The following is an 18,474-nucleotide window of genomic DNA, read 5'->3' as shown; positions in this document are numbered from 1 at the left end:
ACTAGTAACTGTTACTTTACTCTCTATATCTGTCTCTTTCTTTTCTGTTACATTCACTAGCTTGTTGTATTTTTTAGATTCCACAAATAAGTGATATCATACAGTATTTGTCTTTCTGTCTGACTTATTTCACTTAGCATAATATCCTTCAAGTCCATCCTTATTGTTGCAAATGGCAAAATTTCATTCTATTATACCGCTGAGTAGTATTCCACTGTATATATATACCACATCATCTTTATTCATTCATCTGTTGATGAGCACTTAGGTTGCTTCCATACTTGGCAATTGTAAATAATGCTATGAACATTGGGGTGCATGTATCTTTTCAAATTAATTTGTGTTTTTTTCAGATATATAGCCAGGGGTGGAATTGCTGGATGGTATGGTGGTTCTATTTTTAGGTTTTTGAGAAACCTCCATATTGTTTTCCACAGTGGCTACACTAACTTACATTCCCACCAACAGTGTACTGTTTTCTCCACATCCTCACCAACATGTTCTTTGTGTTCTTTTTGACGTCAGCCATTCTGACAGGCGTGAGGTGATATCTCATTGTGGTTTTGATTTGCATTTCCCTGATGATTAGCCATGTTGAGCGTATTTTCATATGCCTGTTGGCCATCTGCATGTCCTCTTTGGAAAAATGTCTGTTCAGTTCTTCTGCCCAATTTCTAGTCAGTTTGGTTTTTTGACGTTGAGTTGTATGAGCTGTTTATATATTTTGGATATTAACCCCCTATCGGTCATATCATTTGCAAATATTTTCTCCCATTCTGTAGGTTGTCTTTTCATTTTGTTTATGGTCTCCTTTTCTGTGCAGAAGCTTTTACGTTTAATTAGGTCCCATTTGTTTACTTCTGCTTTTATTTCCTATGCTTTAGGACAGATCCAAAAAAATATTGCTACAATTTATGTCAAAGAGTGTTCTGCCTATGTTTTCCTCTAGGAGTTTTATGGTTTCCAGTCTTACATTTAGGTCTTTTACCATTTTAAGTTTATTTTCGTATATGGTGTTAGAGAACATGTTGCTATTTCTTGAAGGGGCTCTTGCAGAGGCGAAGTGAATGTCTACATTGACTTGACCTTAAAGCCCTCATTATTTCTTGCCTGAATTCCTGCAGCAGCTCCCTAACTTGCATCTGCCTGCTCTCTCACTCCCCATCACGGGCAGAATCACCGTTCTAAAACTTGATGCAGTCCTTTTGGGCGGCTTTGCCTTCCTTCCCAGTCTTGTCTCTCTCCACAATCCACTGCCCTCTGTGCTGCAGACCACAAAGTACCCCTTTAGATTCGTTTACAGACCTAGTCTCCTCTGCTCGGAATAAACCGGCCACCCCTTTGTAGATGGTAGCTCTAGTTGTTTCCTTGACCAAGTCCTTCTCAATCCCTTGGCCAAGTAATACTGTCAGCTCCTGCTTTGAGCCTTCTCAACGAACCCTGACAGGCCTCTCACTCCACTCATTTAGGTCTTTCCTCGCCTCCGTACTGCAAGTCCCTCCGGGGCAGATCCTGCCTGGGTTTATCCATCTTTGTATCCTTAGCACCTGTCACAAAACCCAGACTATACGAAGAACTCAGTAAATGGCTGACGGAATTAATGAAGAGACTTCTCTTTCCTAATTCTTTCAGCAGTAGGCACACAGTTTTTGTAGTAAGAATTATTTAGTCCTGAGCCTCAACCACCAGAGGGCAGACAACAGAAGCAAGAAAAACTACAATCCTGCAGCCTGTGGACCAAAAACCACAGTTACAGAAAGACAGAGAAGATGAAAAGGCAGAGGGCTATGTACCAGATGAAGGAACAAGAAAAAACCCCAGAAAAACAACTAAATGAAGTGGAGATAGGCAACCTTCCAGAAAAAGAATTCAGAATAATGATAGTGAAGATGATCCAGGACCTCGGAATAAGAATGGAGGCAAAGATTGAGAAGATGCAAGAAATGATTAACAAAGACCTAGAAGAATTAAAGAACAAACAAACAGAGATGACCAATACAATAACTGAAATGAAAACTACACTAGAAGGAATCAATAGCAGAATAACTGAGGCAGAAGAACGGATAAGTGACCTGGAAGACAGAATGGTGGAATTCACTGCTGCGGAACAGACTAAAGAAAAAAGAATGAAAAGAAATGAAAACAGCCTAAGAGACCTCTGGGACAACATTAAACGCAACAACATTCGCATTATAGGGGTCCCAGAAGGAGAAGAGAGAGAGAAAGGACCAGAGAAAATATTTGAAGAGATTATAGTCGAAAACTTCCCTAACATGGGAAAGGAAATAGCCACCCAAGTCCAGGAAGCGCAGAGAGTCCCATACAGAATAAACCCAAGGAGAAACACGCCGAGACACATAGTAATCAAAGTGGCAAAAATTAAAGACAAAGAAAAATTACTGAAAGCAGCAAGGGAAAAACGACAAATAACATACAAGGGAACCCTCATAAGGTTAACAGCTGATTTCTCAGCAGAAACTCTGCAAGCCAGAAGGGAGTGGCATGATATACTTAAAGTGATGAAAGGGAAGAACCTACAACCAAGATTACTCTACCCAGCAAGGATCTCATTTAGATTTGATGGAGAAATCAACAGCTTTACAGACAAGCAAAAGCTAAGAGAATTCAGCACCACCAAACCAGCTCTACAACAAATGCTAAAGGAACTTCTCTAAGTGGGAAACACAAGAGAAGAAAAGGACCTACAAAAACAAACCCAAAACAATTAAGAAAATGGTCATAGGAACATACATATCGATAATTACCTTAAACGTGAATGGATTAAATGCCCCAACCAAAAGACATAGACTGGCTGAATGGATACAAAAACAAGACCCATATATATGCTGTCTACAAGAGACCCACTTCAGACCTAGGGACACATACAGACTGAAAGTGAGGGGATGGAAAAAGATATTCCATGCAAATGGAAATCAAAAGAAAGCTGGAGTAGCTATACTCATATCAGATAAAATAGACTTTAAAATAAAGAATGTTACAAGAGACAAGGAAGGACACTACATAATGATCCAGGGATCAATCCAAGAAGAAGATATAACAATTATAAATATATATGCACCCAACATAGGAGCACCTCAATACATAAGGCAACTGCTAACAGCTATAAAAGAGGAAATCGACAGTAACACAATAATAGTGGGGGACTTTAACACCTCACTTACGCCAATGGACAGATCATCCAAAATGAAAATAAATAAGGAAACAGAAGCTTTAAATGACACAATAGACCAGATAGATTTAATTGATATATATAGGACATTCCATCCAAAAACGGCAGATTACACGTTCTTCTCAAGTGCACACGGAACATTCTCCAGGATAGATCACATCTTGGGTCACAAATCAAGCCTCAGTAAATTTAAGAAAATTGAAATCATATCAAGCATCTTTTCTGACCACAACGCTATGAGATTAGAAATGAATTACAGGGAAAAAAACGTAAAAAAGACAAACACATGGAGGCTAAACAATACGTTACTAAATAACCAAGAGATCACTGAAGAAATCAAACAGGAAATAAAAAAATACCTAGAGACAAATGACAATGAAAACACGACGACCCAAAACCTATGGGATGCAGCAAAAGCGGTTCTAAGAGGGAAGTTTATAGCTATACAAGCCTACCTAAAGAAACAAGAAAAATCTCAAGTAAACAATCTAACCTTACACCTAAAGAAACTAGAGAAAGAAGAACAAACAAAACCCAAAGTTAGCAGAAGGAAAGAAATCATAAAGATCAGAGCAGAAATAAATGAAATAGAAACAAAGAAAACAATAGCAAAGATCAATAAAACTAAAAGTTGGTTCTTTGAGAAGATAAACGAAATTGATAAGCCATTAGCCAGACTCATCAAGAAAAAGAGGGAGAGGACTCAAATCAATAAAATCAGAAATGAAAAAGGAGAAGTTACAACAGACACCGCAGAAATACAAAACATCCTAAGAGACTACTACAAGCAACTTTATGCCAATAAAATGGACAACCTGGAAGAAATGGACAAATTCTTAGAAAGGTATAACCTTCCAAGACTGAATCAGGAAGAAACAGAAAATATCAACAGACCAATCACAAGTAATGAAATTGAAACTGTGATTAAAAATCTTCCAACAAACAAAAGTCCAGGACCAGATGGCTTCACAGGTGAATTCTATCAAACATTTAGAGAAGAGCTAACACCCATCCTTCTCAAACTCTTCCAAAAAATTGCAGAGGAAGGAACTCTCCCAAACTCATTCTATGAGGCCACCATCACCCTGATACCAAAACCAGACAAAGACACTACAAAAAAAGAAAATTACAGACCAATATCACTGATGAATATAGATGCAAAAATCCTCAACAAAATACTAGCAAACAGAATCCAACAACACATTAAAAGGATCATACACCACGATCAAGTGGGATTTATCCCAGGGATGCAAGGATTCTTCAATATACGCAAATCAATCAATGTGATACACCATATTAACAAATTGAAGAAGAAAAACCATATGATCATCTCAATAGATGCAGAAAAAGCTTTTGACAAAATTCAACACCCATTTCTGATAAAAACTCTCCAGAAAGTGGGCATAGAGGGAACCTACCTCAACATAATAAAGGCCATATATGACAAACCCACAGCAAACATCATTCTCAATGGTGAAAAACTGAAAGCATTTCCTCTAAGATCAGGAACGAGACAAGGATGTCCACTCTCACCACTATTATTCAACATAGTTCTGGAAGTCCTAGCCACGGCAATCAGAGAAGAAAAAGAAATAAAAGGAATACAAATTGGAAAAGAAGAAGTAAAACTGTCACTGTTTGCGGATGACATGATACTATACATAGAGAATCCTAAAACTGCCACCAGAAAACTGCTAGAGCTAATTAATGAATATGGTAAAGTTTCAGGTTACAAAATTAATGCACAGAAATCTCTTGCATTCCTATACACTAATGATGAAAAATCTGAAAGAGAAATTATGGAAACACTCCCATTTACCATTGCAACAAAAAGAATAAAATATCTAGGAATAAACCTACCTAGGGAGACAAAAGACCTGTATGCAGAAAACTATAAGACACTGATGAAAGAAATTAAAGATGATACCAACAGATGGAGAGATATACCATGTTCTTGGATTGGAAGAATCAACATTGTGAAAATGAGTATACTACCCAAAGCAATCTACAGATTCAATGCAATCCCTATCAAATTACCAATGGCATTTTTTACGGAGCTAGAACAAATCATCTTAAAATTTGTATGGAGACACAAAAGACCCCGAATAGCCAAAGCAGTCTTGAGGCAAAAAAATGGAGCTGGAGGAATCAGACTCCCTGACTTCAGACTATACTACAAAGCTACAGTCATCAAGACAATATGGTACTGGCACAAAAACAGAAACATAGATCAATGGAACAAGATAGAAAGCCCAGAGATTAACCCACGCACCTATGGTCAACTAATCTATGACAAAGGAGGCAAAGATATACAATGGAGAAAAGACAGTCTCTTCAATAAGTGGTGCTGGGAAAACTGGACAGCCACATGTAAAAGAATGAAATTAGAATACTCCCTAACACCATACACCAAAATAAACTCAAAATGGATTAGAGACCTAAATGTAAGACTGGACACTATAAAACTCTTAGAGGAAAACATAGGAAGAACACTCTTTGACATAAATCACAGCAAGATCTTTTTCGATCCACCTCCTAGAGTAATGGAAATAAAAACAAAAATAAACAAGTGGGACCTAATGAAACTTCAAAGCTTTTGCACAGCAAAGGAAACCATAAACAAGACGAAAAGACAACCCTCAGAATGGGAGAAAATATTTGCAAATGAATCAACGGACAAAGGATTAATCTCCAAAATATATAAACAGCTCATTCAGCTCAATATCAAAGAAACAAACACCCCAATCCAAAAATGGGCAGAAGACCTAAATAGACATTTCTCCAAAGAAGACATACAGACGGCCACGAAGCACATGAAAAGATGCTCAACATCACTAATTATTAGAGAAATGCAAATCAAAACTACAATGAGGTATCACCTCACTCCTGTTAGAATGGGCATCATCAGAAAATCTACAAACAACAAATGCTGGAGAGGGTGTGGAGAAAAGGGAACCCTCTTGCACTGTTGGTGGGAATGTAAATTGATACAGCCACTATGGAGAACAATATGGAGGTTCCTTAAAAAACTAAAAATAGAATTACCATATGACCCAGCAATCCCACTACTGGGCATATACCCAGAGAAAACCGTAATTCAAAAAGACACGTGCACCCGAATGTTCATTGCAGCACTATTTACAATAGCCAGGTCATGGAAGCAACCTAAATGCCCATCAACAGACGAATGGCTAAAGAAGATGTGGTACATATATACAATGGAATATTACTCAGCCATAAAAAGGAACGAAATTGAGCCATTTGTTGAGAAGTGGATGGATCTAGAGACTGTCATACAGAGTGAAGTAAGTCAGAAAGAGAAAAACAAATATCGTATATTAATGCATGTATGTGGAACCTAGAAAAATGGTACAGATGAGCCAGATTGCAGGGCAGAAGTTGAGACACAGATGTAGAGAATGGACATATGGACACCAAGGGGGGAAAACTGCGATGAGGTGGGGATGGTGGTGTGCTGAATTGGGCGATTGGGATTGACATGTATACACTGATGTGTATAAAACTGATGCCTAATAAGAACCTGCAGTATAAAAAAACAAACAAAACAACTAATACTAAACTTTCATTGGGTTATTTGTATGGAAATATGTTAATATAAATGTTTCAGACATTACATGAAATTTCTAAAAATCTTATATTTGTATTTGTATGGAAATATGTATGGAAATATGTTAATATAAATGTTTCAGACATTACAGGAAACGTAAAAAAAAAAAAAAAAGAATTATTTAGTCCTTTTTAAAAATGTCTTTTTTTTTTTTTTTTTAATTTTATCTTATTTTTGGCTGTGTTGGGTCTTCATTGCTGCGCGCAGGGTTTCTCTCTAGTTGCAGTGAGCAGGGGCTACTCTTTCTTGCGGTGCGCAGGCCTCTCATTGCGGTGGCTTCTCTTATTGTGGAGCACGGGCTCTAGGGTGTGCGGGCTTCAGTAGTTGTGGCACGCGGGCTCAGTAGTTGTGGCTTGCGGGCTCTAGAGCGCAGGCTCAGTAGTTGTGGTGCACAGGCTTAGTTGCTCCGCGGCATGTGGGATCTTCCTGGACCAGGGCTCAAACCCGTGTCCCCTGCGTTGGCAGGCGGATTCGTAACCACTGCGCCACCAGGGAAGGCCAAAAATGTCTTTTTAAAAGGCATTTAGTCCTTTTTAAAAAGTGTTAAAACAACACTTTTGGGGCAGCTTCCTGCCCATTCAAGACCCCTGAGAGTACTTCCTTGACCTCCTGAGAGTGGCAGAGACCCTAAGAATGGACACAGAGCACTAAGATGTGACTGGACAGGTCTAAAAAAATGGTTCTTGTTTAGGAGGGTTCCAACCCCTTTGAGAATCTACTGAAAAAACAGACCCCTTTCCTCAGGAAAATGCACATTCAGATACACAACTTTCTAACTTGGCTCCTGGACCCCAAGTACCTGCTATTCCCTAGGGCCTCCACATCCACCCTCCGCCCTAAGCCTCCTTCTTAGTCCCACAGCTCCACAGATAAAGAACCCCCAACCCAGAGGTGCTGGCTTCTAACCAGCACTCAAAGAGTGGGGCCGGCCTGGGTGCTCTGGCTTCCTGGCAAGCCCCACTCGTCCATCCTAGAGTGTTCTCCTGCCCACTCCTGGCCTATGCCTGGGACCTCTATAGAGATGGTAGATGTTCCAAGAAGAAATGGAGAAGTTTCACCAAAGGTGGGGAGCGGGGGAGGGGGGCAGGGAACAAGAGGACAGTGAAAACAAACCCTAGTCACTAAAAGGGGAACGAGCCTAATTATTCAGCTCCTCTTCTGGGCAGCAGTATCTCCTCGTTATCTAGTTAATACCACCAAACGTAAGGAAGAAGTGAGTAACGGCCCAAGCGTTTCTTTTATTACCAAAAACAATTGTTACGCACATACTCAGTGCCTTCAATCCCATCCCTGAGGATGACTATGAAAGTCCTTGGGGTTTACAGGAGGAACCATTTAGAGGGAAATGCCTTGGCTGGTTGTGAGGAAAGGGCCCTTGCAGGGATCAGTTACATGTCATCCCTGGGCCTAAGGACCCCTAAAGACAGGAATGGATGTGAGCTGACTATGGATTTTAATCACTCTTCCAGCACGTCTGGGGGTTAGGGTTAAGCCTGACACTAGCCCCCCCTACAAGAACACACACACAACCAGGGTGCCCCCCAAAGAATCCAAACTCCTCAGGATCCCCACAAAATGTGGTCTGGCAAAAAAGCGAAGTCCCTCAGTCTGCCGAATGATGCAAGCCGGGTCCAGAGTGGACCGCACTGCTCTCAGCACCACTCCTAAAGGCATCCATTGGCAAGGGCTGCCCACTAGGGGCACTGCCACCAGCCCGGTTCAAACCCTAGGGTCTGGGGTAGCAATGGTCAGGGTCTGCAGCCTTCACACCATCTGGACTTCTGGCTCCTCAGCTACTCCCTGAAGCTCTTCCATGACGCCCCCGGAGGGGGGCTCAGAGGCTGGGGGTGGCTCTCCCGGGGCTTCGGACAGCACATAGTAGACAATCTCTCGCTCACCTTGGGCGCTGGTCTGATTCACCACGTGGATGACAGGGCTAGAAGTGTCCTGAGAGGCCGAGAGGGCTGCCCCCTCACCACTCCCACCTTCCTCTTCCTCTTCAGCCTCTTCCTGGGGTCCTGGCTCCCCTGGCACTGTTTCTAGAATGATGCCCTGCAGGCTGCTCTCATTCAGTGATGCTCCCAGGCCCGATCCCTCTGGGGGCTGCCGCAGCAGTTGCTGTGTCAGCTCTACACTCTCATAGCGAACCAGCTGCAGACGCATGTAGCCGTCTTCATGCTCCTTGTACCTGGTGAAGGAGGAGCACAGAGGGCAGCAAACAAGGGCAGGGGGAGGCAGAAATGGCCTGGAGATTGGCGAGGTAAGGGACAAGTATGGGGGAAAGCAGCAGCCCTGGGATTCTAAGTGATGGAGGTTAAAGACAAAAACGGTCTTTATTGGAATATTTAGAAGAAAAGGCAAGAAGGATCATTACTCAAAAAGGAAAGGGAGGGGAGGAAAGGGGAGAGAGAGGAATTATCTGTACTGGACAGTAGTGTTGTCAAAGGATTTATGAAAAGGCCATGGAGCTACAGATTAGGACCCTTGGGCTCACACTCTGGTTCCGGCTGCAGGACTTTTGGCACCATTTACTGTTTTTGGCATCGTGCCTTGGATTCAAAAATCAGAAAAATAATCTTTGCCCCACCACTATTCTCTAGGTTCCTTGAGGCTAAATGGAGATGGTGGACATCAAAGTACCATCAAATTCAAGGTCTGTAAATAGTTGAAAGGTATGAAGAAAAAGTGTGGGAATCTGGGAGGAGCATACCGAAAACGGGGGTGCCCTGAGGGCCACTTGAACTGGTGTTTCTTGCGAAGGTGCACGGTGAGGTTGTTGCCCCTCGTGAAGCATTTGTCACACACGTGGCATCTATACCTCGGCTCTGAGTCTCCCTGGGGGGTAGGGGAGGGAGAGTGAGGCTAGCTTCCCCCCGACCCCGGGCTCCCCGACACTTCTGCTGGCCCTTCCCCACCATCAGCCCCACTCACTTCATGCACTTTTCGGTAATGGGACTTGATAGAGCAGAGCGACCGGGCACTGAAGGTGCAGTTCTCGAAATCACACCTGTAGGCTGGCTCCTTGCTATGGGTATCCAGGTGCTTCCGGAGGTCGATCAGATTCTTGCAGCTGCCGAGAGAGGTCAGGAGGGGTCAGAGGGCATGGAGGACCCTGGAACACGAGTTTTCTGATTTCCAGTCCCCGTTTCCCTTTACCTGTAGTCACAATAGTCACATTTAAAGGGCCGGTCCTCGCTGTGGCGAAAGCGCATGTGGTTTCGGAGAGAGGATGGCAGTGGGCAGGTCATGTCGCACAGAGGGCACTTGTAGTGGTTCACTGAGGAGCAGAGACGAGGCTGTGATCCGAGGGCTAGTGGAAGCTTGGAGGGCGGGCCGGGACGAGAGGGGGTGGCCGGCTACTCACCGTGGTTACGCATGTGGTCCCGCAGCAGCCGCTCCGTGGCAAATCTCTTGGAACAGTGAGAGCATTGGAAGTGTTGCTCTGTGGTGGGGCGGGCAGAAGAGAGGGTGGGTTGTGAGGGATGGTGGAGAGGCACAGAGAGGAGAGCAAGCTGGGAGAGGGGAACCATCCCAGGCAGAAGGGAACCACCAGAGGAGGAGCGGGGAGCTTAGGGAACTATGGACGGACATAGTATCACAGAAAGAGCATGGGACTTGGAGTCGAGAACATGAATTAGAATTCCGGCTTGACCACTTACTAGCTGTGTGATCTCAGGTAAGTGATTTAACCTCTCTGAGCCTCAGTTTCCTCATCTGCAAAAAGCGGGGATAAGAGGCCTACCTCATGGGGCTGCTGCTAGGATTCACTGAGATAAGAGCTGTGGCACACAGTAAGCATGGCATAACAACGTCTAATGAGTCTCTATCAGCAGACACTGTGGTAGGTGACTGAGCCCTCAAGGTAGATGTAGCCAACTTGCAGATACCTTCAGGGGTCCCCTCTCCTGGGAATGTGCCCCTGACTCCCACTCCAAGCCTGCACCCATGCCCCTTCTCCGACCGCTTACGATCCAATGAGGTCTGGCGACGAATGTGATCTAAGAACTTGGTGTTGTTGGCAAACATGCCCCCGCAGGTGGGGCAGGCCACCACCTTCTCCTGGGTATGGCTACGGAGGTGCTCTCGAAGCTTAAAGCGGTCCTTGAAGGTGCACGTACAGCCTGGGAAGGAAGGTCCAGTCAGGTCCAGCTACAAACCCTCAGAGTAGGCTCTGGTACCCCCAAGTCTCTCCAGCCAGCAGCCAACCTTGTGCTGTAGGACTGGTCCCACCCCTAGCAGCCCTGGCCCCTTAGCAACCCCAAGGTTTCTTTAGAGGTCAGAAATTAAAGAGTGGTCCTACCTTTCCAGCCACACAGCACCACGTGGTTGTCCTTGCCGACTGCCTGGTATTCACAGCACAGGCTGTGCGCTTCCACATGCCGATAGAACCACTCGGGATTGTCGAAGGAGCTCTGTGCCAGGAGCAACTTGGGGTAAGGACTGAGGGTGGGTGGAGGGACTCTTACCCCTAGGTGTCCAAAGGGGGCTTCTCGGCTCTCTCCTAAATTAACTTGGTGGGGATATGAAAGTTTGAGCAAGGGGGCTACCCAGAAACGTAGGAGGGCTACTAGCGGGAACCTCAAGAATACAGGGCCATCCCTGAAAGGGTCAAGGCATCTTGAGATCCCCAACTTCCCTCCACCCCTATGACTGGCTCTGCCTGCTGACCTCACAGTGCTCCCACAGACACAGGAAGTGGTCAGGGATGTCAGGGATGAGGTTGCGGCTCTGGAAGTCCAGGACGCAGGGGCTGAGGTCGGCCTGGCTCTGCAGGGCCTGCAGCCCGCACTGTTTCAGCTTGGTGTGGTAGCAGTGGAAGTAGACATGGCGCACGAGATCAGCCGAACTGTCCAGAGAACAAAAGCCGCACTCCTGCCACAAGCAGGAGAATTCTTCCTCTGCAAAAAGGGGTTTAGAAGGACGAGTCTGATACTTTCCACAGCTCTCCGTCCACTTAGCAGCAAGTGAGGACGCCGGACTGACCTGGTATGCTAGGAATTCATTCAGCAAATACTAGTATTTAATGACCACTGACTGTGTGCCAGGCACCAGGGATACAAGGACGAGTAAAAAAGAGTCCCAGTCTTTGTCCTCGTACAGCTTTCAGTCAGGGAGAAAAAAACATCCAATAATCACATGTATAAATACTAGACTGCAACCAGGTGGAGGGGAAGTGTGGTCTAGGTAGGGGGACAGTGTGTGCATGTCCCAGTGCCAGTGACTCAGAGACAGCAGGTGTGGCTGGCATTTGCTACAGTGGCTCGGAGTTTCTGCTGTTCCCGAGGAAACTGGGACACCTCCCACCCCTTCCTGTCAAACCGGAAGTCCTTCTTTCCCCCATATCCTGCCCAAGATCGGCCTTCCCTAGGAAGGACTATTCTCTAGAACTATTCAATTCCACTTCCTATCTCTCTAGCATCTGTCTAAGCACCAAATTTCCAATGCTTTATAGGGGTTTACTTGTTTTGAAAAGTAGATACTTTTAAAAATATAATAATCCCCTAATTTCTCCTCTGTATAAATATTACTTGACTTTTGAAGCTATTAGTCATAGTTCGCAGTCACTAGACTCAAAACAGAATTTGAGGTGGGGGAAGGAGAGGTGTCTCTATACCTTCTGTAGAACAGAGTTTTTCAAACTGTGTTGTGACCCATTAGTGGGTAGTGAAATCAGTTTAGGGGATTGCAAATCACACTTTTTTTTAATGAAAGAGAATAAGATAGAACAATTCAGAGAGAATTTAATAAAGGCAAGTATTATTTTTAGTATTTTTTAACTTTTGTGTACAGGGTTGTGATATAAGTTGTATTTCTAACTGGTGGTCACAGTAAAAAAAAAAAAAAAAAATTGAAAAACACTACCAGAGAGTGAAAAAAGCAGCTTGCCAACAGCTTGTACAATATGATCCTTTTTAAAAAAATAAAATCATATCTATCTAATTTATGTATACACATGCAGAGAGAGGTCAAAAAGAATGTTCACCAAAGTCAGTAATTGACTTTTGATGGCAGGATGGCAGGTTCATTCCATATATCCTTGTTGAATGAGTTTTCTATAATGAGTCTACAGTGTTTTTATAAACAAACCAAAAAAAGCACAATTAGGAAAATAAACCACCACTCTCGCTGGCTGCCTTCCCCCTTTGCGGCAAGGAAAATCAGATTTTCCACCATCCCTTGAGCTCTTCCCCCCTGCTGCGTCCTGCTTCCTTACCCAGCGGGTCCTCCTCCTCCTCCTCCTCCTCCTCCTCCTCCCCGGAGCCCTGCAGGTGCTGCTGCAGGTGCTGAGTGACGTGCTCGCAGAACTCCTCCATGGCAGAGCACACAAAGGAGCAGGACCCCCACTCACACTGTAGCCCCAGGTTCTCCTTTCGAGGAACTTTCCCAGGGGGCGGCATGGCCTTCACCCTAGAGGGGGAGGAAGAAATCAGCAGCTGCCAGGATTCCACCCAAGTGCTGTTGGGCATAAACACCTGGGCGGGCAGCCAGCCTAGACCCAGGAGACATTTTCCAGTGGCCCGTGACAAACTCCATGCTTTTTCAATAAGGACAGAGTAGCAGTTCCTTAAACCCCTGGAAGCTGTCTGCTGTTCTTGGGAAAGGAGAATACAAACTAACATTACTGAGCATGTGCCAGGCTCTGAGCTAAGAACTTCAACAGACATTTTTTCAAGGAGCTTCAGAGCAACCCGCCAGGAAGGAATTACTCCTACAGGAAGCAGAACAATGCTCAGGTTCAAAAAGAAGGCTTTGGGGAATGACCCAGGGTTCAAATCCAGATGCCTCTGTCCACCACCTACTTAGCTGTGCGACCCTGGCCAAGTAACTTAACCCTTCCACTCCTGAACATCCTCATCTGCAGAATGGAGATAACAAGCCCTTCTGCTTTTAATTTCACACTTACTATACGCCAAGCACCTACTAAGCACTTTATCTGCCTTGTGTCATTTAATTACCAACACCACCCTATGAGGTAAGCACTATTTTTAACTTCATTTGTAGATAAGGGCCTAAGGCTTGGAGAGGTTAACTGGTTTGACCAAGATCACACACTAGTGTGGTCGGGTCAGGTGAGGCTGACTCCAAAGTCCACATTCTTTCCTATGCACACAGATGACCCTAGAAGCTCCTTATTTCTTACTGTATCATGTCCCCCGCCAGACTTACAAAGTGCCGTACAAACTCCCTTTGCCTAACCTATCCAGTGCTTTACTCCACCACTGCCCTAATATCCTCTGAACAACAATGCAGATTCCATTTCACGTAAGAGGCGGTTACCTGTCCAGTTTATACTGGGTGTACACAGTGTTAGGCACACTTAGGCATGTAATAAATATTTATTGAAGAAAGCTGAATAAAAAAACTAAAGGTTCTCAACCTTTAATATGCACACAAATGCAGAGGTTTCCAGCCCCTCCCCTAAAGGTTCGGATTCGGGAAGGCTGGGTTAGGCCTAGAAATATGCTCTCTTAACTCAGCACTCCAGTTCTGGTGGGGCTTCCAGGAACAGAGTTTGAGGAGCAATCAAAGAACAGTTTCCCTCGTTAAAACAAAACACAGGGACTTCTCTGGTGGCGCAGTGGTTAAGAATCCGCCTGCCAATGCAGAGGACATGGGCTGGAGCCCTGATCCGGGAAGATCCCACATGCCGCAGAGCAACTAAGCCCCTGCACCACAACTACTGAGCCTGCGCTCTAGAGCCTGCGAGCCACAACTACTGAGCCCACGCACTGCAACTACTGAAGCCCGCACGCTCTAGGGCCCGTGCTCTGCAACAAGAGAAGCCACCGCAATGAGAAGCCCACGCACCACAAAGAAGGGTGTCCCCTCCCGCTCACTGCAACTAGAGAAAGCCCGTGAGCAGCAACGAAGACCCAACGCAGCCAAAAATTTAAAAAATAAAACAAAACAAAAAAACCCACAGAATGACAGATGATACTGCAAGCAAAATCTCTGGGGGAAGAAAAGACACTAAGAGGCCCTGACTCTGTCCCCTGAGTGTCACCTCTTCCTTGAGGAGTCTCACTGATTCCTGCTGTCCCCACTGTGGTACCCTGAGAGGGAGCGGAGGCATTGCTCCCGCTGGCCTTCCTGAAACAGGTGGGAACTCTGAAAAAGAACTTTACTACATACTGACGAAAAAAACCCAGAAAACACAAAATGCATAACATCTTTCATAGCTACAACTGTAAGAACCTACTATATCTAAATGCTTACCAGAGAAACCCCTTTTAAATCCACAGCCTTTGCCTCTTCTCTGAGAAAAAGCCAGCTACCTTTGACACTCTGGGGTGTGAGTACTTGGGGTTGCTGAGCTCTTGGTAGACTAATAGTGAAGCCCTATTAGGAGAAAATGTGGACTACTTTCACAATTTTGGGGTAGAAGAAGTAGGGAAAGCCTTCCTAGGTCAGACATAGCAGTCCAAACCTCCTATACTACCCTTCAGGATCAAGTCCACTTAGCACCGCATGCAAGGCTCTTCTCCAACTGGCCGCAACTTACTTCTCCAGGAGCTGGGTAAGGGAACTAACACATGAGGGCCTACCATGTGTCAGCCCTGTGGTGAGTCCTCTTCCAAACTTCAGTTCATTTGGTGTAAGAGTGCCTTGATTCTAATCCAAAGGTCGTGCCCTTCCCCCCACACCTATGCATTTATTCCCTCTTTCTCTCTGAGTCAGTAATCTTTGTCCCTAAGCATACTACATTCTCCTAAAACGCTCTGCCTGAGAAACCTCTACTCATTTGCTTCAAGCCCAAATGCCCTCTGCTTGATGACCCCTCTCCCAATTCATCCAGGTACAGCTGACATATCCCCCCTCCTGCCTCCACAGCACTCGGTACACACTTCCATCCAACTACCTGTTACAATGGAACAGAATGTGTGCCCCCTAGATGAGGAGCTTCTCAGGGCAGAGCCCATCTCTTCTTCACTTCTCATTCCCAGCATTAGCCCAGAGCTTTGTACTCCCGGGAAACTCAATAAATGTGGGGATATGACTATATCCCAGGAAGCACTCCTAAACTACCCCGCCCCTCAAATCACTCTCGCCTTTCGGTCTGATGGCTAGCGTAGTTGAAACCAGAAAAGCTCAACCCTATTTTTTCTGCTGCCCTTGGTCACTCATGGTTGTTTTGTGTTCCACTCTCATTTACCCAACTGGACAATATTAGCTGCTTCTGAGCAGATACCGTATCACGCCTGTGTCCCTCTACTGTGTCCAGCACAATGCTGAGCACAAATATTCTAAACACATACCTGTTGTTAGACTGTGAATAAGGCCCAGGAAGCAGGCTATCTAGATATCTAGAATGACTTGAAATTTAGGCAAAGCTCCCTGAATCCCTCTTTCACCATCCCCCAGCGTTCTTTACTTTCTTTTCCTGTACGCTGCTTGTTTCTACCCTGGGAAGCTGTAGGACAAAGTGACTATTTGGTCACCACTCCTCTTTCTGTAGGCAAGGGATGCAAATGAGGCAACCTGTATACGGAAAGGGTGCTGGACCAGCTGTCAGAAGACCTGGGTTCAAGCTTCCTGTCTCAATGAGTTTGCTCAGCCTAGAACAATATAACACCTATTAACTATCTCCTATATGCCAAGCACTGTTTTAAGTATCTTATATGTATAAAAACTCATTAACACAACAACCCTATTGAAGTAGGTACCATTATTAACCACTTCGCAGATGAGGAAATGGCCCAGATAGGTTAAGTAATTTACCTAAGATCAAAGCTAGAAAATGATGGAGACAGAATTCAAAGCCAGGGAGCTTGGCTCCGTTCTCCTCCTGCATCAGCCTGTCTTATCTCTTCATGTCTGATTCCTTCCTCCCCACAGACATCATATCCATATACACAATACCCAAAGCATGTTTTATTGAGTAGCTATTTTGTCAGTTTCCTCCAATAAGCTGTGAGCTCCTAGAAAGCCTGGTCTGTGCTGTGTTCAGTTCTAACTGCAGGGCCACCACGTACCTACTACAACCTCTTTTAATGTTTAGGTAAATCTGTTAACTTATTACTTTACTTTTAGACAAATCACATAGCTTCTTTGAACCTGTTTCCTTAAATGTAAAACAGGATATTAATATCACAGCAGTGGATGATGGATTCAACAGATCTGATTAGAAAGTTCCAACATTTACTAGCTATGTGACCTCAGGCAAGTTACTTAAGTCCGGGTTTCCCATGTAGCATGGGAATAATCATGCCTGTCTCATTGAACTGATTTATGGATTAAACCAGATAATGAATATTAAAATGCCTAGCATAACACACCGCCAGAACTCAACAAGTGTTGGCTCTTCGTATCCTTGCTTCTAAGGATGAGATGATCTAAGCACGAATTCTACAAAAAGATCAACAAAAGGAAAGCCCGAACCCTTCCTTTCATCGAGAGTCATAGTAGGAAGCAATCAACAAATACTTGAGTATAAATTGTAACGCAAAGCACCGAATGAACCCTGACTGGTGTTCAAGAAAGGAGGGACCCAGATCCGGAACCTCCTAAGGACTCACAATGTGGTCGAAGAGATAAGACTCTGACGTGTTAAGACAACGACCAAAACAAAGCGCCGAATGAGGGAAAGCTGGACAGGGAGAAATCCCAGTGGCAGGCGAAGCAGGGAAGACTTACCCTAAGCGGTGAGGATCGGGCCCCTGGAGCACAGGTAGAATTCGGAGAGAAGGAAGGAGACCGTTCCAGCGGGTAAACCTCTCCCTCTCAGCCCCGCAGGCTTCCCCCAAGGCGTGGCGGCGACCGTGTCTCAGCGGCAGCGAAGCCCCAGACGGGAGGTTCGAGTCGATGTTGGGGGCAAGGCGCTGCAGGCACCAGGCAAACCAGCGTGGCCGAACAGCAAGAGGGAGCCTCGCCTAAGCGACCGGGGAATAGCCTGGCCTCGGCAGCCAGCCCAAAGCCCAGCCCGACGCTGCCCGGCCAAGCCCGCAACCCGCAGCTTACCGTCGATCAGTCAGCTCCGGGGTCTCTCCTGCTCTCCTCCCACCTCGCACCGTCTCCGGGAGGGCGCTTGAGCGACGGCCAACGACAGCCAGTCGCCGCTCTCGGATCCCTCTAACAACCAATCGCCCCTGCGACTGACGGAACCCGTGCGCGACCAAAACACGGAAGGGGCGGGAGTGAGGGGCGGCGGGACGCGCGGAAAGGTACCGCTGCTGGTGCCGCGGGTCTCCTGGCGTGGCGCAAGCGGGGATCCCTAGGGCCCGAATTCCCCGAACTGCGCAGGCTCGGCCCACGGCACCCACTGGGCATGCGCAGAGCTCGGGCTGAGCGCCGAGAGGGGTCTCCGTCCTTGTGTTGGTTATCAAGCTAGCTGGCCGCGTGGGCGCTGAGGCAGAGGAACAGGTGGAGGACGCCGAGGAGGCGGAGGAGGAGGCATGCGAGGCTCCGTGCCCAGCACAGCAAGCCCCGCTCAGCCCAAATGGGGGTCCTTCACCTTCTTAATCTTTCTGTTTCTTAAATATCAGTATTCCTTGTGCCATCTTCTCTTTCCCCTACACCTCACCTCCTGTGTCACCAGTCTCAGTGAATGACTCCTTCAAGTCAGAAACCTGGCGGTCATGGCTGATTCCTCCCTCACACGTCGCATCCAATCCATTGCCAAGTTCTGTAAATGCTACCCCCTTAAATACAGGATCTC

The 18,474-nt window shown here is 45.6% G+C and overlaps 1 protein-coding gene across 4 annotated transcripts; it reads right to left on the bottom strand.

Annotated features, from left to right (window-relative positions):
• Positions 1–8,036: 8,036 nt before the first annotated feature.
• On the bottom strand, positions 8,037–18,041 carry HINFP (histone H4 transcription factor). Of its 4 annotated transcripts, none has more exons than XM_007196654.2 (11): positions 17,778–18,041; positions 17,454–17,689; positions 13,033–13,226; positions 11,487–11,716; positions 11,119–11,230; positions 10,787–10,939; positions 10,183–10,260; positions 9,975–10,095; positions 9,750–9,888; positions 9,529–9,653; positions 8,037–9,006 (listed from the first exon to the last, which is right to left on the bottom strand). In XM_007196654.2, the coding sequence occupies exons 3-11, from the start codon at positions 13,214–13,216 to the stop codon at positions 8,583–8,585; spliced, it is 1,566 nt and encodes a 521-aa protein (XP_007196716.2). In that variant the 5' UTR covers positions 13,217–13,226; positions 17,454–17,689; positions 17,778–18,041; the 3' UTR covers positions 8,037–8,582. The 4 variants fall into 4 exon arrangements, with proteins under 4 accessions (XP_007196716.2, XP_007196715.2, XP_057409802.1 ...); XM_007196653.2 differs by having other exon boundaries at positions 17,454–17,638; XM_057553819.1 differs by having other exon boundaries at positions 17,454–18,041.
• Between the last annotated feature and the right edge of the window lie 433 nt (positions 18,042–18,474).

This window comes from Balaenoptera acutorostrata, chromosome 9, assembly GCF_949987535.1.
Source record: "Balaenoptera acutorostrata chromosome 9, mBalAcu1.1, whole genome shotgun sequence".
Classification (NCBI taxonomy): domain Eukaryota; kingdom Metazoa; phylum Chordata; class Mammalia; order Artiodactyla; family Balaenopteridae; genus Balaenoptera; species Balaenoptera acutorostrata.
Note: the sequence above shows the minus strand (reverse complement) of the source record. Positions and strands in the feature narration are given on the sequence as shown.